General features: G+C 40.2%; 1 protein-coding gene across 3 annotated transcripts in view; it reads left to right on the plus strand.

Moving 5' to 3' along the window:
* Positions 1-20,505, plus strand: part of baiap3 (BAI1 associated protein 3) — a 52,195-nt gene that overhangs the window by 24,734 nt on the left and 6,956 nt on the right. For 2 of the 3 annotated variants that reach the window (XM_077213411.1, XM_077213410.1), the window contains 27 exons: positions 3,576-3,653; positions 3,767-3,874; positions 5,611-5,670; positions 6,245-6,311; positions 6,703-6,916; positions 7,014-7,058; positions 7,138-7,215; positions 7,345-7,450; positions 7,554-7,661; positions 9,083-9,175; positions 9,268-9,371; positions 9,587-9,704; positions 11,517-11,641; positions 12,010-12,100; positions 13,708-13,764; positions 14,211-14,308; positions 14,437-14,488; positions 14,603-14,754; positions 14,939-15,062; positions 16,049-16,192; positions 16,359-16,457; positions 16,743-16,958; positions 18,029-18,097; positions 18,207-18,286; positions 18,479-18,587; positions 19,991-20,062; positions 20,143-20,226. In XM_077213411.1, coding sequence (XP_077069526.1) covers positions 3,576-3,653; positions 3,767-3,874; positions 5,611-5,670; positions 6,245-6,311; positions 6,703-6,916; positions 7,014-7,058; positions 7,138-7,215; positions 7,345-7,450; positions 7,554-7,661; positions 9,083-9,175; positions 9,268-9,371; positions 9,587-9,704; positions 11,517-11,641; positions 12,010-12,100; positions 13,708-13,764; positions 14,211-14,308; positions 14,437-14,488; positions 14,603-14,754; positions 14,939-15,062; positions 16,049-16,192; positions 16,359-16,457; positions 16,743-16,958; positions 18,029-18,097; positions 18,207-18,286; positions 18,479-18,587; positions 19,991-20,062; positions 20,143-20,226 — 2,751 coding nt within the window. The remainder of the gene's footprint in view (positions 1-3,575; positions 3,654-3,766; positions 3,875-5,610; positions 5,671-6,244; positions 6,312-6,702; positions 6,917-7,013; positions 7,059-7,137; positions 7,216-7,344; positions 7,451-7,553; positions 7,662-9,082; positions 9,176-9,267; positions 9,372-9,586; positions 9,705-11,516; positions 11,642-12,009; positions 12,101-13,707; positions 13,765-14,210; positions 14,309-14,436; positions 14,489-14,602; positions 14,755-14,938; positions 15,063-16,048; positions 16,193-16,358; positions 16,458-16,742; positions 16,959-18,028; positions 18,098-18,206; positions 18,287-18,478; positions 18,588-19,990; positions 20,063-20,142; positions 20,227-20,505) is intronic. The other variant, XM_077213412.1, reaches the window with a different exon arrangement.

Consider the following 20,505-nt stretch of genomic DNA (forward strand, 5'->3'; position numbering starts at 1 on the left):
GGGGAAACAGTCCGGGGCTTAGTGGAGACAGGGAAAATATCCGAGAACTAGTGGTGACAGGGACAAACGGGGAAACAGTCCGGGGACTAGTGAAAATAGGGACAAACGGGGAAACAGTCCGGGGGCTGGTGGAGACAGGGATGAACGTGGAAATAGTCCGGGAATTAGTGGAGACAGGGACGACCGGGAAAACAGGCTGGTATACTGCTTCAGTGGTAGGAGCAACAGATTCAGACACGGAGGACACAGAGGATAAGGAAAAGGGACTCCTGACGGGGAACGTAGCAGGTGAAAGGGCAGGACTGGGTGCAGTGCTCTCCGTGACAGGCTTGGGTGCAGCGCTCACAGGGACAGGATCGGGTGCGGCGCTCACAATGGTAGGCTTGGGAATAGAGCACAGACACAGTGGGCTCGGGACAAGACATGACGGGCACATCGAGGATCTTGACAAGCTTGGCAAGGGAGTCTTCTAGAGTCTCGACAGCAACAATGATAGGCATCCGCTTATGAGCAGACACCACTTGCAGGACTGCTTCTGGAGCTTGATCGGCCGCAGCTCTCACAGAGACGGGCTCTGGGACGGCACTTGCAGTAGCGGAGTCTGGGACGGCGCTTGGCAAGGGAGTCTGCTAGAGTCTCGGCAGCAACAATGATAGGCATCCGCTTACGAGCAGACACCGCTTGCAGGACTGCTTCTGCAGCTTGATCGGCAGCATCTCACAGAGGCGGGCTCTGGGACGGTGCTTGCAGTAGCGGGCTCTGGGACGGCGCTTGCAGTAGCGGGCTCTGGGACGGCGCTTGCAGTAGCGGGCTCTGGGACGGCGCTTGCAGTAGCGGGCTCTGGGACGGCGCTTGCAGTAGCGGGCTCTGGGACGGCGCTTGCAGTAGCGGGCTCTGGGACGGCGCTTGCAGTAGCGGGCTCTGGGACGGCGCTTGCAGTAGCGGGCTCTGGGACGGCGCTTGCAGTAGCGGGCTCTGGGACGGCGCTTGCAGTAGCGGGCTCTGGGACGGCGCTTGCAGTAGCGGGCTCTGGGACGGCGCTTGCAGTAGCGGGCTCTGGGACGGCGCTTGCAGTAGCGGGCTCTGGGACGGCGCTTGCAGTAGCGGGCTCTGGGACGGCGCTTGCAGTAGCGGGCTCTGGGACGGCGCTTGACGAAGGATGGGAGGCTCCCCTCTTCTTCCTCTTTCTCCTAGGTCGGGAAGCAATGGTCACAGCAGGACTCGTGATCAGCTGGACAGGCTCAGCGGAAGACAAAACAGGAACTGGGAAGACCATCTCTGGTTGGGTAAGCTCAGATGAAGATGATTCCGAAGGGGAATCCCACAAAACCCGTCTCCCTCGTTTACCACGGAAGTCAGTGGGTGTAGAAGACGCCTCTGGAGTCGTGGGGGAACCAGCCTGGTCCCCAAGCGTCGCAACGCCTATCATACGACCCTCCAGGATGACAGGAAGACAGGCAGAAAGTGAAGACCTCGAGGATGCCGCCCCAGACCCCTCCCGGGAGAAGTGGTCATACAACCGGGAGAAGTTTGACAAGATCCACTCACCCTCGGGTGAGTATGGAAGGGTGACACTCTTCTTGTTGAAGGGGGAAGACAACCAGACTTCTTCAAGGGGGTCCAGATGATGCTTGGCAGAGAAGGACAAACGGCCTGCTGGGTTCTTCTTTGGTCGGTTCATTCTGTCATGAGGTTGGAAGGGTGAAGAAGGGAATGAACCCAATCGCAGACAGTAGTCACAGCACACGGTTTATTATGAACAAAAAGGGAAAACAAAGCCCACGAGGGGGCAAAACAAGACAGGACTAAGGTGACTAACTAGACAAAGATACTGACAAAATACAAAGACAAACAACTGATACCAAAAAACCAGCTCAACAGGACGATTATTCTTGACAGGTTACTCCAAACTTGACACGGATTGACAATGAACCGACACTGGACAGCAAACACGAGGGGATTAAATAGAGAAACTAATGAGGGAGACAGGTGATAATGGGGAAGCAATAATGACTAAAACAGGGATAACAAGGAGGGCGGGGCTAGATGACAAGACAACACAAGCACATGGCCCAACAAGGCCATGTGTTTGCACATAAAACATGGGTCTGTCATGATCCTGCCTCAAGACTTAATGAAAGACAAGAACTAGATGGCAGAATCATGACATGTTCACCTGAAGTCATTTCAGTGTTGATTCAGTTCTGTTGTAAAGATCATATAGCACTATAAAGCAGTTCTGCAAAGAATGATGTCACCGTCCCCCTCAGTTCAGTTCTCATACAGCATCAGTATAGTCAGATCAATAATATTGTTGAATATTAAGTGTGGCTCATTAAAGCCGGTATGGACATATTCTTGTACCTTTTTTTCCCCTTAGAATCAGAGTTTCTAGTATTGAATCACCTCATAACTTGTTGGTTTGGATCATGGCATTCAAGTTTTTATGGAAGACTTCTTAAAAAAAGTCCTTTTGGGAAGAATTATTAGGAAAAATACCTGTGAGAACTGGACTACACTCAGAACAATCTGAAATTCAACAGGTCATGCCATTCTGGGAAATTAAATGTTCTTCCATCCTGGTCCATATATTTGTTAAATGTAAATTAAGTGCAATCTACTGTTGACTCTTTGCCTGCCAGGCCTAAAACATTTTTACTCCTTTAAAGATTTAAAGAATCAAGACTTAATTAGAAAATGCACTCTGTTGCAGTTATACGTATTTTTTGGAATTTCAGTTATTCAGCCTTGAATTTAAATTGCAATTCTACATCATGTTTGTCATTTCGATTCAAATTGCAGGAACTGAATTCAAATTCAAAATCCCAGACTGCAACATAGTGTCGGCCCAGATCCGGCCCACATCTGGTACGCATGGAATCCACATGTACCAGATGTGGCCCAGATCTGGGCCGACACTACATTATGTTGCTGTCTGGGATGGATCTTTAATAAATAGCAAACCTGATGTTATTAGTTAATAGCCATTTTATACTGAATGAGGAGTTTTAATTCATGGACCATGGTTTGTCTGGTAGCTACCACAAGGTATTACAATAGTAGTAAATCATGTTAGAATTTTTTGATCTGAGCGCCTCGTAAATTACTTCATAAGCCTGTGCTGTGAATTTAACTTGTTTTATTTTCTATTTTTTTGTTTCAGATTCTACCTGAAACTCCTGATAGCTGATTGTCAAGTCATTGATTAAAACATTTGAGTCAAATCACTCCCCTTGGAGAACTGATTGTGTTATACATTCACCAACTAAAAAGTAAACGATGTTCATTGACAAAAGTGCGAGTTTATCGCTGTGTCGAGATCCCCTTCATCTATTAACATAACCAAAAAAAAGGTCATATTTTGGATCAAATTATCCATTTCTCACAGACGATAGTTCTGAAGAGCTCATAAACTCTCCTTCTGCCAGCTCATTGCTCGCAGCCCTTGAAACTACATGGTTATGGAATTGCTTTGAACTCATTGTTACGCACAATTAATGATCTCCTCACTCTTCATTGATCACCTCACCTGTCATCTTTGTTTCTATTGGTTCTCCGTCCTCATGCATTTACAGGAGGAGAGCAGCTGCGCTCCTCCACCCCCAGAGTGCAAAGACCAGGCTTTTGTTCCAGAAAGAGCCACCAGGCATGAGGTGAGTCTCTTGATGATCCTTTCAAAATGCAAGAATGATTCAGATTGCCTGATTCCTTCATGTGGCACATTGCTGTTTTTCTCCAATTGTAAAAATCAATCATTCCGTTTTAGCTGGATTTGTTGTATGAGGAGGCGATCTACACCGTGGTCAATCGAGTCGGGGTGCCGTCGCCAGAATATGTTACCAGCGAAGGGGACATTTTTAATTACCTGCAGAAGGTGCGACTCTGTTATTTGCTTAAAAAAGATTTAAACACTCCCACATCCTTCCAATAACAACACAAAATATGACAATATGTGTTGTGCCTTTGGTGCTCCAAAACCACCAAGACCTAAATAAATATCATGTGCTCTGATTGATTTCTAAATGGAAATGAAATAGACAGAAATATTTGTTTTATCTTTTGTTTTCAAAGTGCCTGCGTTCCTTGAAGGGATTGTGGGGGAACGGAGGGTTGTATGTGGGTGATGGTAGGGGGTTTGTTTACTTTGACTTGGTTTTATGAGTTGGAGCAGATGCTCTTGTCTCAGACATGATTAAACATCAAAGCCCGTGCCCAATGGGGATTGATGTTCGGTGCTTATATTACATCTATAAAACCCCTGTCACTCCAGAGGAGCCTGATTACATTTTGAGACCTCTAACATCGAGGTGCAGCAGGTCTTCCGTTTGAAGTGTCTGATCTATAATGTCTTTTCTTCCAAAAAAAAAAAAAAAAAAAAAAAAACCTGACATAGCCTAAGCTTTGATTACCATCACTTCTATAAAAGGCAAAACCCCCTCTCCCAAGAATAATGTCCGTCAGCAATCATTTGAATTACATTTTTATGTAGAAGTTTTGATGCCATGAAGAGTTTTCTATGCAATGTTTCCGAAAGTTAAAAATTGAGAGAGAAACTCTAATAAGCTTCTTGATCAAGTTGTGTTTAAGACTCATAAGCAATAGTTTGATACTACATTTTTTCTCCAAATATCACAGAATCTCGTACACTCTTAAAGGGATAGTTCACTTCAAAATGAAAATTCTGTCATCATTTACTCACCCTCATGTGGCTCCAAACATGCATGAGATTCTTTCTTCTACTGAACACAAAGGAAGATATTTTGAAGAATGTCAGTAACCAGACAGTTGATGTGCCCCATTGGCTTCCATATAGGAAAAAAATACTATGGAAGTCAATGGGGCACAACAACTGTTTGGTTACTGACATTCTTCAAAATATCTTATTTTGTGTTCAGCAGAAGAAAGACATCCATTCTGGTTTGAAACAACTTGAAATGATGACAGAATTTTCATTTTGAAGTGAATTAATTCTTTAAGTGAGTCTTTTATACACACATTTCTAATTGAGCAGCCATGAACAAATAAACTTGTCTGAAAGTTCGTTCTTGTCTCAGAGTTGTTTATTTTGTTTTAAACAATTTTTAGACAATTTTTGAATATGTCTACATTTTAAAATAATAAACTAGTATTCATTAATTAATATTCATTAATTATATTATCTTATACTTTTTTGTCATATACTTTTTAGAAAAGTCTAATAAGCATATATTTGTTTATGATGAAATACACAGTACAACATCTATTATATTTACAAGATCTTATGCTTAACGTGGCTGCATTTATTTGATCAGAAATACAGTAAATACAGTGAAATATTATAACAGTTTAAAATAAATGTTTTCTATTGTAATATATTTTAAAATTCCAGTGATGGCAAAGTATCATTACTCCAGTCTTCAGTGTCACATGATCCTTCAGAAATCATGCTAATATGATCTGGTTTGCTGCTTAAGAGACATTTCTTATTATTGTCATATTTGAAAACAGTTGTGCTGCTTAATATTTGTGTGGAAGACTTACTGTAAGACTTGTGAAGATGTCTGTCATTGCATTTCTTAATCCAGAATGATTCCCGAAACTAATCTTTCCCTCGATCAATCTCTCGCTCAGGTCTTTGATATGGGTCAAGAGGAGCATGACATCATCCTCCAGAGAGTCAGAGAATCAAAGGTGAGGGTTTTGTCTGATACTAAGTACATCACTCTCTTGTTCTGACAATCACAGCATATACTGCTGCCAGCTTTAGATCAACTGTCAACCTATTATTTCTTTATAGGCAGATTATTTTTCCTTTTGTATGATTAGAGACTAAAAAAAACTTCAACAATTGGAAAATATTGGTATGCATAGAGAACCTCTCTTACTAAACAAATGTAAAATCAATAAAATAAACAATTTTCTACAAGTTTCTACATGACTAAACTTTGAAATATCATTTGAAAAGGACAGAAAAATGTTGTGCCATTTGAATGTGCATCACAATGATCCAAGCCTTCATTTGAACAGCAGTCTCCCACTGCCTGTGTCATACATAACATACTCAATTCTAACATCTGAAAAAGAAAACCTCTATTGACTTCTTTGCTCTCGACAAGCCTTGGCACTAAAGCACTGCATGCTTGCATTTATTTTACTGTGCACTCACCCGAGGTGCCGCCACCATGTCGAACAGCAAATAAAACAGGTTTCGTTTTCATTACTGCAGTAGTGCTTTCTAATCCATGTGTGAAACGTTCTTTTGTAGAAAGCCAGCTTTTCTCTCAGGGTCTCGGTAATGAAGGGCAAAAATCTCATGGCGAAAGATGCCAATGGTAAGATATTTTAGCCTTTCGTGTATTATTTGTGTGCTTTACTTCTAAAATCATGACCTTTTGATGTAGTTTTTGGCATTGATTTTTGTTTTGGAGTTTCCAGAAACAAGCAAGAACAGCAAGACAAAACATTCACACCTACATCCCTTAGAAAATCTTCAAAGGACATTTTATTTATATTACTTAAAGCATCATAGAAACTGTGTTAGTTTTAGACTTTATTTTGTCTGCAAAGTTTTTTTTTTGTTCTCCCTTGATGAGCCAAAATTCAAACAACATAAATGATTCAGTAAAACCGAGTGGGAAAAAAGTGTTTTATCTGCTTTGAAACCATTTATCCTGACTTTTTTGGAATTAATTAGCCAACATTTTTTTGCCTCACATTGGGTAGGCTACAGTGACCCCTACTGCATGCTGGGAATTCTCTTGGGACAATCACCCAAAGACACAGAGGAGAAGAAAGAGAGAAGGTTCAGTTTTCGCAAAAGACGGGAAAAGCTAGAGAAGCGCTCCAGTCTTAAGGAGGTGTTGGCGGGAAGGGATATCCAAGTGACCGAAGTCAAACCAGAGACTCTCAACCCAGTGTGGAATGAACACTTCGTTTTGTGAGCATCTTACCGTTAGAATTGAATATTGAAAATCTGTAATCATCAGTTATAATGTAACTGGGACATCTTTTTTTAATGTGATTGTTTTCCACAGTGACATTGATGATGTTCACAATGACCTTCTCCATCTGGACATATGGTAAGATGTATCAACAGATATTCCTCAGAACGGGAGCAGTCTCTTTTTCTCACCGAAAATTTGTTATTTTCCACCCTAGGGATCACGATGACGATGTTTCAGTTGCGGAAGCGTGTAAGAAGCTGAATGAAATCAGTGGATTCAGAGGAATGGGCAGGTAGATCACACACCGACCGGCTGTTATCTTAAAGCTAATGAGCCTGAGATACATCTGACACATTCTCTGCAAATGCTTGTTAAAATGCATGCCAAATGTGAAACTCAAACTGTTGCATCATGATTTTAGATATTTCAAGCAAATTGCCAAATCCGTGAGGTCTAACGGGGCCGCTGCATCAGGAAGTGAGGAGAATGCTGATGATTTCCTAGGTTGCATCAACATCCCGTTGAATGTGAGCTCTACACATTCTGCACATTTAAGTTGTTATAACAGCCAGGCAACTCATCGAGTTTGTCACTGTAACTAATTTTGTGCCACTTTTTGTCTCTCACTAGGAGATCCCGGTCGTTGGTTATGATAAATGGTTTAAGTTGGAGCCCAGATCCAGCGCCTCTAAAGTTCAGGGAGAATGTCACCTGATTCTTCGCCTCTTCACCACTCAGGTACTGCTGCTCACCTGGAATCTAGCAGCACTCATTAAAGGGATAGTTCACTCTGATTTTTTTATTATTATTATCATTTATTCACCCTAATGTATTTCAAGTACTGCATGACTTCTATTCATCTGTGGAACACAAACATTGAATGTTGAAGAATGTACTGGCTTCTCTTTTCCATCTACCTATTCAATGGGGATCCATGCTGTTGAGCTTCAGTTGTAATTTTGGAACTCGAAAGCCCAGATTCCCATTTAATTTGATTTAAATAGACAAGAGCAGCTACTGTTCTAAAGTTTGGGATCAGTAAGATTTTTAAAAAGAAATAAATTATTTTATTCAGCAAGAATGCATTCATTTGATCATAAGTGTCAATAAATTAAGAAGATTTCCATTCCAAATAAATGCTGTTCTTTTTAACTTTCTATTAGTCAAAGAATCCTGAAAAAAATGTATCACGGTTTCCACAAAAAATATTAAGCAGCATAACTGTACAACATTGATAATAATAATAAATGTCTCTTGAGCACTAAATCAGCATATTAGAATAATTTCTGAAGGATCATGTGTCACTGAAGACTGGAGTAATGATGCTACTTTAAAAAAAACAATATATTCAAATAGAAAAGTTATTTTAAATTACAATAATATTTTACAACATTACTGTTTTTACTGTATTTTAATCAAATAAATGCAGGCTTGATGAGCATAAGAGATTTTAAAACTCTAAAGGCCTGTCCACACCAAGGAAGATATCTATAACGATAAAGGTACAGTTCTAAAAATCGTTCTAAATCTAAATGAATAGCTGAGTCCACACCACAACTATAACAATAATGGCACAGAGAAATTATATCATTGGAATCACTTTCAGAATTTTTTTTCCAGCTGATGAACAATAAGAAAACATTGTCAGCTAATAAGAGCATTTAAAGCGGCAGACGACAAAACTGCAGAATAAACCACCGTCAGCTGTATCGCTTAAGCACTTAGAATAAACCACCGCTATCATCAGCTGTTTGTCACATGTCTTACTTTGTTCTGTTTTCCCGCCACTCATCTGTCTCTATGGTTACTGTCATTAAGCTCATCATATGTTCCACCTGTGTCTAGTTAATTATCATCTGTGTCACCTGGTTTCTGTAATCTGTGTTCCTCAGTGTCAGTAATTAGTTCCTTTCAGTTCAGCCAGGCATTGTGTGTGTGTGTGTGTGTGTGTGTGTGTGTGTGTGTGTGTGTGTGTGTGTGTGTGCGTGCGTGCGTGCGTGCGTGCGTGCGTGCGTGCGTGCGTGCGTGCGTGCGTGCGTGCGTGCGTGCGTGCGTGTGTAATTATTGTTTTGTAAATGACAAAATTTTCATTCCTTTAACATTAAAATGCCTATTCACCTTTATAATATTTATTCATCACTCTTTTTTCTGCTCAATAGAGAGACACAGCACTGAGTAAAATGGCCTCCAATGTAACCATTCACAAGAAAATGCTGAGTCAGATTCTGGACTATGAACACAATCAAATTCAGGTTGCAAAAAAATACTTTTTTTGTATTACATTGCCTAGCATTAAACTGCATCAAGCTTAGAGCTTGTCATAAAATATATTTTTTAATTGCAGAAAGAGCCTTATAACTGGAATGGACAAGTGTGTGCGGCTGCATGGACAGTGCTGTCCCATCATGCAGTGCAGGCTGACCTGTCCCCTCTGCAGCAGGCCATCATGTGTGTATTAAACATCAAACCTGTAGTGAGATCATATCTCGCCACGCAGTCAGCGTGTTTATTGACAGGATGAGCACTACAGCATGAAAACAGCAAATGCTTGTTATAAGACCAAGGCCTATCCTGATAATCACTGCATGCTTTAGCTACACATGCCTGCCAACAGTGAGACTGACACTAGTGTGTAAAACGGATGTTTTTGCATGTGTTTGCAGCCGTTGGCAGTGTTACAGCAGCCATCACCGCTCTCAGAGGATGAGCTACGCTCTGCTTCTCAGGCTGCTGAAAACCATGGAGGCAGAGTGGGAGGATACCGCTGTGCAAGGGGAGCTGGTGGGTCTTTACAACACCTCGCTGACCCTGAACGTCTGGGAAACATAGATGTGCTGTAACACAATGTCTGGACATCACTCTAGCCCTCTTTTGAGTTTTACACATTAGGGGTGAATTCATCATGCTGCTGCTGCGCAAAAAAAGCATTTTCCTAATCAGGATTTTTGTCCACCATTTTCCAGTAAAATGCAAACTTTGGTTGAAAAATATACACTTACTTAAGAAGCAAATTTGCATGATAAATCGGATTTATTGTCTGAGAATATTTGGAGACAATATTGTTTCTGTTCTAAGTGTAAATCTAAAAATTATGCATTCAGGTTTATTTTAACAAAATACATATAATTTTGCTTAAGTAAATGTATGTCGCTTTAAAAGATATTTAGATATTATACTGGAAAAACACACCAAAATCGAACACATTTTTATGTTTAAAAAAAAAAAGCGTGGGGTCGCGAGACTCGTTTTGAAAAAAAAAAGTTAAAAAAGTTATAAAGTGTTCCTATTATGCTCTTTTATGAAGTCTTGATTTTGTTTTTGGGGTGTACTAGACTATGCTATCATGCTTGATTGTTCAAAAAAGGCATTATTTTTTACATATTTTACATTATTACAGCTCCTCTCTCCAGTCTGGCTCGAGCATGCCAGTTTCTATGAACCCCCTCCTTCCGAAATACAAAATGTGCTGTGATTGGTTAGCTAACCCAGTGTGTTGTGATTGAAAGTGCTTAGGCCATACTAGGGAAATGTCAAACCTGATTCAGACCCTGACAATGTTATTGAACAAGAGGATTGTCCAGAATGGATTTCATGCACAGATTTTTGCAAGGTTTTTTGTAATTTTCTTATACATTTCAGTTACTATGTTATGCACCATTTGGTTGATTTTCCCAAGGGGGCGGTGAACAGTCTTACAAAAGCGAGGTCTTACAAACACTACAGTAAACACTGTACTGTTTAATATACTGTTTAACACTAATCTGTTAATAGAAAACACAACTACGAATAATAAGACATACTTACAAGTTGTGATCCACAAACAACAGATTGTCCCGAAAAAAATGGAAACTGCTCCATTTCAGGAGAAGCTTTTGTGCGTAGCCTGCATTATTTTCTTAGGTTTGGAAGCTGTTCTCCGTAAAATGTGCAGCAGAAGATAAACTTTGGGTTTGTAATGTTCAAGAACAGTGTTTAAAATACATTTAAACCAAATTCTCCAGCCTTAGGAAGTTCAAACAAATGAGTTTGGAAATGGGGTGGACAAAACAGCATCTCTTTGACATGGCGACAGCACTGTCTGTTCAAATGCAGCTCAACCAGGCCTGACAAAAGTCTGTCATTTCACTAAAAGATTTTGATTGAAAAATGTTAGCTGCTGCAGACATTAATTTATCACAATAAGATCACATACATTTATAAAACATATTGGGTTAATTTCCTTTTCATGTCGACTTGCAGAAAGATGCATGGTCAATCTTCTGATCACAATCATGGCTACTTTCCATGTAAACTCGGCTTATTAGACTCATTGCTATTTGTCTGGTGCATTTAACATTGTGCTAATACCACTCGCGACAAGTGCCACATTCCCCACCAACTTGCGCTCAGAATCGAAGAGTTGCACTGTGTGCTAATTTAATGTGTCATTCCTTTAGCGAATCGGATACTAAAAGAACACAGTCAGCCTGTGCAAATAAACGCTGCTATAAGCAAAGAATAATTAATTCTTTGTGAATTCCCCCCTAAGGCTTTAGTTTGGAACTAATTCTTTTCATCTGGATCCATTCTGTAATTGTGTGTTTCTGAGTGCAGGAGAGTCTCTTGGCAGAGAGCTTCAGACTTTACTGTGATTACTGCCTGTCTCAAATGAAGAGTATGCGTCAAGTATTCCCCTGCAACAATTCTGCTGCCATCATACGCTGTGAGCTTATGCTGAGGTAAACTTATACCCACACACACGCAACAAAGAATCATGAGCTCGCAGACCCGCATTCGCAAGGTTCGATTTTCTGGCTGTAGGACCAAAATAAATCTATTTATGTTTAGATATTTCTCCCATCAATTGCAGCAGCTGTGTCTGCAAGCTCATGGTGATCTGCCCTTTCAGACTCTGGGTAGATCTGTATTGGGTAGCGGGACACACGAACATGGATTTCCTGTGGATTTTTTGCTACTACAATGTAGTACAGTACTCTAGGCTCAGAGACACACCAACACACAAACATACTGTATGAACAATGCATGCAGTTTCCAGATAGCGCTGTTTAAACTGTTGGATATTGATCTCTGTGTATGTGTGCTTTAGGAGCATTGGACACATGCAGTCAATGGCAGCCTTTAGAGCAGTGTGTTCAAACCGCAATGAATTGCACTTGGAAATAGCAACAGTTATAAAGGTAATTAGGTGTTCCAGATCAACAGTGAGACATACAGTGGTCCTGAAGGGTATTTGGACACTGAAGCCACTCTTGCCAAAAATGTACACTACAAGGATGCATTAAATAAAAAAAAAAAAAAAATAAAAAAAAATAAAAAAAAAAAAATATATATATATATATATATATATATATATATATATATATATATATATATATATATATATATATATTTGTATAAATATATTTGCTATTTCAAATAAATGCTGTTCTTTTGAACTTTCTATTCATCACAGAAAACTTTGACATGGTTCAACATGGTTCAACGTTGATGATCATAAGAAATGTTTCTTGAGCAGCAAATCAGATCATATTAAAATTATTTCTGAAGGATCACGTGACACTGACTAGAGTAATGATGCTGAAAATTCAGCTTTGATCACAGAAATAAATTAAATTTTTTAAACATATTCAGGTAGAAAACAGTTATTTTAAAAATATCTCACAATATTGTTTTACTGTACTTCTTTTTTAAATAAATGCAGCCTAAGTGAGCAGAAGAGACTTATAAACATTTGAAAAAAGGATTGGTAATGTATTTGTAATGTTGAGACAGAGGCATTTGGATCCATTTGCAGTAGTTTATTTACACATGCAATAAAGCAGAGAGAAACAGACATGAACAGAAACAGGCTCAGGAAAATGGGACAATCCAGTACTCGTAACCAAACACAGGCAAGGGTCAAGGCAGGCAGCAAAGGTTCACAGAGTCGAGAGTCCAGGCAGAGATCTAAGGTCCAGATAATAACAGAAGACAGGGAATAACACTTGGTAATGTCAGCAGAGCAAAACAAGACTTCGCAAAGCAACAATGAAAGGGACAGTCCAGATAAAGGGGAGATAATGATGAACAGGTGACGGTGATGAGGATGATCAGATAAACCAGGCAGGGATGGAGATTGATGATGACCAGAGGGAGAGATGGGAAGGGCAGTTCTAGACCTCGGGAGAGAGGGAGCGGATGCGACCAGAGGGAGGCGTAGCTGAGCACTCCGTGACATGTATGAATGTCTCTGCAGTATATTACAAAACATTAAACCAAGTGACACTTTATTTTCAAGAAATACCGCACAAGTACACTTTTCAAACAAGATTTAGCTAGGAAAAAAAGACATTTGTTTGGTTTCCATTAAATAAATTAAATGCATTGTTCAAAATTAAGACATGTTTGTGACTCTTTGGTTGTCAAACGTTTGTGGGACATAGTAAATGTGATGAAGTCCACCTGTGGTAAATCTAGGGCACTTTTGTGAACCAGAGAGGAACTGGCTTCACACATCTACTACTCATCCTAAGACCAGATGTTAAAGATCACTGCAAAAATGACACAGTAAATGGAAGGTAGTTCTGAGAAAAGCTCAAGTGGATATTTTATATCTAATGCAGTGACATTCCGAAATTTCAACAGTAAGTGTCCAAATATTTTTGGGGCCACTGCATACAGTAAATTTAAATATTATCTGTTGAATGTGAAATAGTAGTTGGAGCATATTTTTTTGTACTATGGGTGCATGGATATATTTTTACTATTTGTAATTTTTGGTTTCTTTGCTTGTTCCTGAATTTAGAAAGGCACAGTTGAGTGGTATGAAGGAATAATATCAAACATTAAACCAGACGAAGGAGTAAGTATTCATTTTATAACAATTGCAATTTGTAATATATATCCAAAAATATATAATCAAATATACTTCCATTCATTTAGCTACAGCACAACATAAATGGTCACCTAGTTTCAATTGTCCTCTACATATATGCATTTGGCAGAGGTTTTCTTCCAAAGCCTTTTACGTTGTTGTACATTTTATAAGTTCATGCATTCTCTAGAAACCAAGTGTTGACCTTAGTGTTAGCCATGCTTTACTGTTTGAGCGGCAAGAATGCTACAGGGATAGTTTATGTAGTAGTGTGTTAAATCTGAAAATACATACTGCTGTGAATGGAGCTCCTGCAGTCTCTCTATTGGCCATAACTGAGCCAGATTCAGACTCAGATTCAGACAGATTCAGATTCAGACATTGGTCGAGTGTTTCTGTGAGCCGATGTATTTGTTTTCTGCACATCTCTACAGATTTTAGAGGAGCAGCTGAGGCGTCTGGTTGTGGTGGTGGATGCAGTATGTGATGATGTGCAGAGAGGACAAAATGTCTACAACAAGCTTTATTACAGGTAACTTTTGTAGAACTTTGCATAAAGATGAAGTGTATCATTTCAGAATTGCAAAAATAATTACTGTTTTCAAACAGGTTTCCAGAATAGCACCATAGAAAATACATGTTTTGTGTCTTGTTTTTCAGCTCTGTGAAGGTTGACTTCTTCAGCATCTCCTACCGGCAGTTAGAGAAGCTTGTAAGTTTGAACACCCCTGTGAACGCTTATAGATCTCCGTTAAAAATAAGTCTTGCCTCGATAAACAGGAGAAAGGTGATAGAGAGGGGCTTTAATGTTGTGCTGTGTCTCTAGGTGGCAGATGACGTCAATGTGGCAATGGAGCGAGTGTGTGGGAACCTGGAGCAGGAGAGTTTTCGGTTCACCCAAACCATGGGAGAGACCCTTTTTGAGCTCTACATGTCTCTGAAGTCCCTCAAACGCTTCAGGGAGTACCTGCCTCTCAAGTTAGTCACTGGGTTGCCCTTCATCCACCTGCATGAGTGCTAATTCATCACCTAGGCTATTATGTAAAGAATGACTCACATGGAGAGAGTGAGTGAATGTACATGAGGGTTAATAGATAAATGAGTTTACCCATAATTGATGAGGTTATTCACTCTTGAGTATGAGTATCAAATTTCTTTTCAGAGACACTAAGATGTTGGCTCTGACTGGATTTCACAATTGGTTTAAGACCTCTATTCACAAATGGCTGCAGATTGTACATGAAAGATCCACTGACAGGATCCGCAAAGCTGTGGAAATGGATCAGGTGAGCAAGGACAAAACATTTTAGTGTTATAGTATTATACCTACCAATACAATACATGGCCAACCAATACAAGTTTTTCAATGACGATGTCAGAAAGAATAAAATAGCAGCAGATTAACTGGCCTGGGCCCATGGGGCGCACAATAATGTGGAAACTGTGTTATAGGCAGATTCATTGTAAAGCTATATCTGTAGCAATTCTGCAAGCGAAAGAGAGGAATAGGCTTTGGAGGATGAGGTGTTGGGTGACATCATGACAAGCCAAGACATGTACAATGGTTTCCATCCATGTCAACGAGTCATTGTAAAACCCATTTCTACTTTAAAGACAACAAATAATTGGTGCAGGATTTACTTTAAAACTGTTTCCTCTCAGAAATTGCTAGTACATTTCACAAATATTTACAAAGAAATGGCAAGTAATATATTGAATTAAAGACTGAAATAGTTTTTCCTTGTAAAATGTACTCCAATAATATTTTTCTTTTTAACTTTGAGAAATATATTTTACAGTGTACCGTTGTCTCCAGCAGTCTATAATTACTATAAGCTTCAACCTATAATTTTCAGAAAATTTGTATAATCATTTATATGATCTACTAATAATTATTTTTGGAAACGTGGCCTTGCTTATATATTAGTTTACCACTATGAAGACCTATACAATCAGTTCATACTGAGATAAAAGCACAAAAAAAAGACAGCTTCTTTGATTTTAGCCTCTTTGAGTAAGAACAAGTTGTCCTTGTTACAGTGTATTTATGTAGTGAGTAACAACATGTACTTACTATAGGGTCAGGGTTTGTTCCAGTAATTCTGCATAATTTACTGTTATTCCCACAGTATTGTAAGTACATGCAATGTGTAAAAAGGAAACTGTAAATTAAAGGTGTTACTGAAAAATCAGGTTAACGTACCCTCATTGAGAGTGTGTTAGTGAGGGTTTGTTGGCTGCATAACGTGACGTTTGTATTTTAATGGTACAGCTGGAGCTGATTCAGAGTCAGACCAAACACAGCTCCTCGGCGGTGGACGTTACAACATGCTTCAGCCAGGTGCGGGAGTTCTGGGCCCAGCTGGCGTGGCCCGATTCAGCGGGAGCCTTCATTTTCATTACACGCCTGACGGACGTGAGCACGAATGATCTCTAAGCTCCACTTTCATAAGCATGCAGTTTAAGCTTGCACAGCTGGAGAGCGGCAGTCAAAAACTCTGAAAATAAAAAGCTTGTCCATAATGGAAAGGAGAATTTATGGTTTCACTCACATAACGCAATTCTTTCTTGATGTATGGCAGAATTTCTGCAGCGAGGCAGTGTGTTACGCCGAGCTGATCAAGCGCAAGATTGAGAGGGGCCAGCTGGGACAAGACCACAACAAGAGTTTCATCGTGCAGGTAGCGCTTCTGGGCGATGGAGGGTTGGCTTTAATTACGAGCGAAGTAAATGTCAGCGCTGAGTGCTTCTCCCTGACAACACTGACGTCTCAGCGGTGCGCCTGTGTCATAGTGTGTCTGACCTCGTTAGCGCCCCCTTTTCATTACGCACTATATGCTCTCTCTCTCCCTTCGCCCCATTTAGACCTCCTTACTTTCTTCCTTTTTGTTCTATCCACTTTTTACCTTTCCTTTCCTCATTTCCAATCTCCCTTCCTCCTTTTCCGTGCTGCTGCTTTGGCGCAGGTTTGTGTGGCTCTGAATAGCACCGAGCTTGTGCGTGTGTACCTGGGAGGTCTGCCGCGGGAGCTGGACTGGCGGGGGGTAGAACAGGCCATGGGGGAGTCGTGCGGCTTGGAAGGGAAGGAGCAGGTCAACAAGTCCCTGAATGGGCAGCTCTACAACGCTGATATCGACCTGCAGAGGGAGGCCAAGCGCCTAATCACACATCTTACTGATAGGGTAATGACATACATCGAAGAGCACAGTTCAACTACTAAGAGACTTGATTATATCAACAGCTTCAGTGTTATGAAATGATGACATACAAGCAAGCTATGTTAACGCTGATGTATACTGCACATGAAAACTGTTTTCCAAAAATGAGATTTCTGCAAACGGCCAATCTGGGGTTTCGTTACCGTACAACAAGCTAAAAGACATAGGACCAGATTTACTAAACATGACAAATTAGCTTGGAGCGCAACCCCCAACCACCCCAAAAAAAATACCAATGGGAGTGTAAAATTCGGCGGACAACACACAATTTAATGAACACGGATGCTGCCGGATCATTTCCATAATGACCAATCCAATCTACCAAGAACAGCGCAAATTAGCATCTGGTTTAAGACATGCTTTTTTTGGGGCGGTAAATAATGCTGCAAATACCAAATTGACTAGGCAAATCTTAACCTTAAATCACATTGCATGATCCATTTAAATACTCTCCTTCCATAAATTTTGCATCTAAATGGGAAACTCCTACAAATTTATATGCAGTAAGGTCACCCGCAAAAATAACAATGTCCACACCTTTTCATTGCTAATTTTTCATGTCATGTTTTAGTAAATCCTGACAGTAGTTTTTCAATGCCAAAAGAGGGTTTGTGCTGGAGCAAGCTTTTATCAAATCTGGCCTAGAGTGAAGTTTGTGTATAAATGGAATGGAATGAAGTTTATGTATAAATGGAATGGAAGATATAGATTGTACTGCAAGTTAGCTTGTATATGTTTCGCAAGAGCATGATCTATTTAAGTCCACAAGTCAAGAAACTATGCTTCTAACCAAAGGTCGAGACCTCTTCCACACAACTTTGCGATGCTTTTTGCAAATGTTTGTTGGAAATATTTTAGGTTCCAGGAAACACAAATTCGTTGAACAGTGATAAACAACCGAATTGACTATAGTTCCCTATCAATGCTTTTAGGAAAAGCACTCCTGATTGGTTAATTTTGCACAATTTCTACACAGATTGCACAGAGTAATGAGTCACACTTGAGTAAACCACATAAATCTTTGTCCTACACAGATGCTTTCTGAACTCAGGAGATGCATTCAACACATCAGCTTATCTCCAGACTCTATTAACAATGACGAGGCAAGTATGAATGAACAGAGAAAGAACATTTAATTATTTCATGTTAGCATAATTCGGCTATGGTCTAATGTGTTTTTCAATATATGTCCTCTCTGATGAACTGCTCCAGGCTGTGGCTCCTCTGATGAAGTACCTAGATGACACTCTAGTCATCCTCAATGAGTCATTGGTTAAAGAGAATCTAACAAGGTAATTACTTTCGTCATTTAATGATAAGAGGGCATACTGTAGCGATAACAGATATGTAACAGTAATGACATATAGATTTACCATTGGAAGCATGTTTTCCAAGTAAATTAGGCACTTTAAAGTGGCAATTGACTGTGTGAAGGAGGTCACTGTGTCTGTGAACGCAATCTTTCTGGTTGTTTTGTACCCTAGAGTTCTGCAGAGTCTGTGGGAGCTGCTCCTGCGGATGATCCTGGACACGGTGGCGGAAAACAGGGGTGTCCAGGTCGAATTCTACTCACGTTTCCAGTACACTGTAGAGGTCAGTACAGATGAGTCAACATGAATACCACCAAAGTCCCTTTCAAGGAAAGTCAGTTCACATGGCAGTTCACAATTCAGGTTGGTCCAGCCAATGCACGTGTGCCATCCCAAGTGCAAAGCTCAGGACACTGGAGTTTCTAACGGCAGCTGCAGTGGTGCAAATACTTAGCCAGTTGGCCACTGGCTCTTTTATTTTGAAAGCAGGACGTATTCTGGCCTATTGTGCGTTGCAGTTTCTCCCATTCACAGTAATATGAGTGAACCATCCTGGTTTGGTATCATGTCCAGAGCTATTGTCTAATTTCTTATGCCAATTTCCCCAGATAGGTTTCTGGTTCTCAACCTGTAAGCATTCCACATGTTCCCACCAAAGAAAAGGGGGTTCTAGGCCAGCTAAACGGGCTATACAATGGCTAAAAAACCTGTGATCTCAAACCATCATTAACATCATAGTCCAGGGTTGGATAACGCAAAACAAATCTAAACTCTGCAAAACTATATAATATAATATAATATAATATAATATAATATAATATAATATAATATAATATAATATAATTTCACAATGTGTCAAAGCAACACATCCATATATGATTACTATAAATTGTATCCATTATATATTTGCATGAAAACAGCTCATAAAAAAGTCTGAATCAATTACTTAAGATGTTAATATGTTCACAAAACTTCACTACACAACTTTTAAAATCTATTTTAAAACACTAGGCACCATACACATGCTGACTTTTTAAATGTTACAGAGAAAGATTTAACAACTGAGAATCACACACTACCAGTTTTTCAAGGGGTTCCAACACCACAAACTCGCACAGAAATGTGCTACAGCTCAAATGATCAAACATGTTTGATATCCTCTGACTGGTTGAAATTACAGTCTGAAGATTAATAAAATCAGTTTTGAGAGGGGTCCGCAGGTCCCTTGGTTGAGTTCCAGCACCATTTTGGGGGGAAAGGAGTACTAGATTAGTTTAAAAATGGTGCTGAAAGCCAACTATGTGTTTTGCCAGCTAGCAGTTTAGTACAAGAACTCTGTGGACTGTAAGGGTCATGTCTGGTTTCCTTCTGCCTGCAATCTCAGCCACGGTCACATCATATATTCGCCACAGCTCTTGGCAAAGTATTCCAGCAGAGAGGAATTGGGAGAAACTCACCACAGATTTACATGAAAACTCAAGGGTTGAACATGTTGTTCACCATATAGTTGGTCTATTAGCACAACAAGTCTCAAGAGTGTGTTACGAGAGTCCGTGCATGTCTGCTGGAGTTGATGCAATCAAAGAAAGAGCACAAGAAAAATATGATGGCATAACAGAAAAAAAACATGTGTTTATTGTCAGTCTGGTAGTGATCAGACACCTTAACAAGTTCTTTTTCGTGCAGACGCTGGTGCGGTTCTTCCAAGCTGATGGAGAAGGGCTGGTCTTGGAAGACCTTAAGAGTGGAGATTATAAGGTATTCTCACCTTCAACCAATGTGGCTGGCCAAATGAATTAAGCACGGCTTCATCTTCCTTCCCTCTTCCTTCCCATTAGGGCCTGGACGAGGAGCTGCGTCTGAACAAATGCTCCTCTTTTGAGCTGATCGAACAGTATTTCCTGGAGAAAATCTCCCAGCAGGTGGGTAGGAGTCTGGCTGGGCTGCCGCAGCTTTTAGCTCCAGCCCTGCCGAGAGAGGAGGTGTTGATTAGGAGCTAAGACATCACAAATACTATTGCTTCCTCTGATGATTAAAAGTTTACATCAGTCATTTCCTCTTTGACTAAGCGTTCTTTGCACTGCGTAAGATTTCGCAGTCTCTGACGGTGTCTCAAATCCCACTAAGCTGACTTGCTGTCTACTGCCTACTGGGGCAGATGTCTACATAACTGGCATGTTATAAAACCAAACCGAACCTAA

This window comes from Siphateles boraxobius, unplaced genomic scaffold (assembly GCF_051911475.1).
Source record: "Siphateles boraxobius isolate OS27281-9 unplaced genomic scaffold, OSU_SipBor_1 66, whole genome shotgun sequence".
In the NCBI taxonomy this organism is placed as follows: Eukaryota; Metazoa; Chordata; class Actinopteri; order Cypriniformes; family Leuciscidae; genus Siphateles; species Siphateles boraxobius.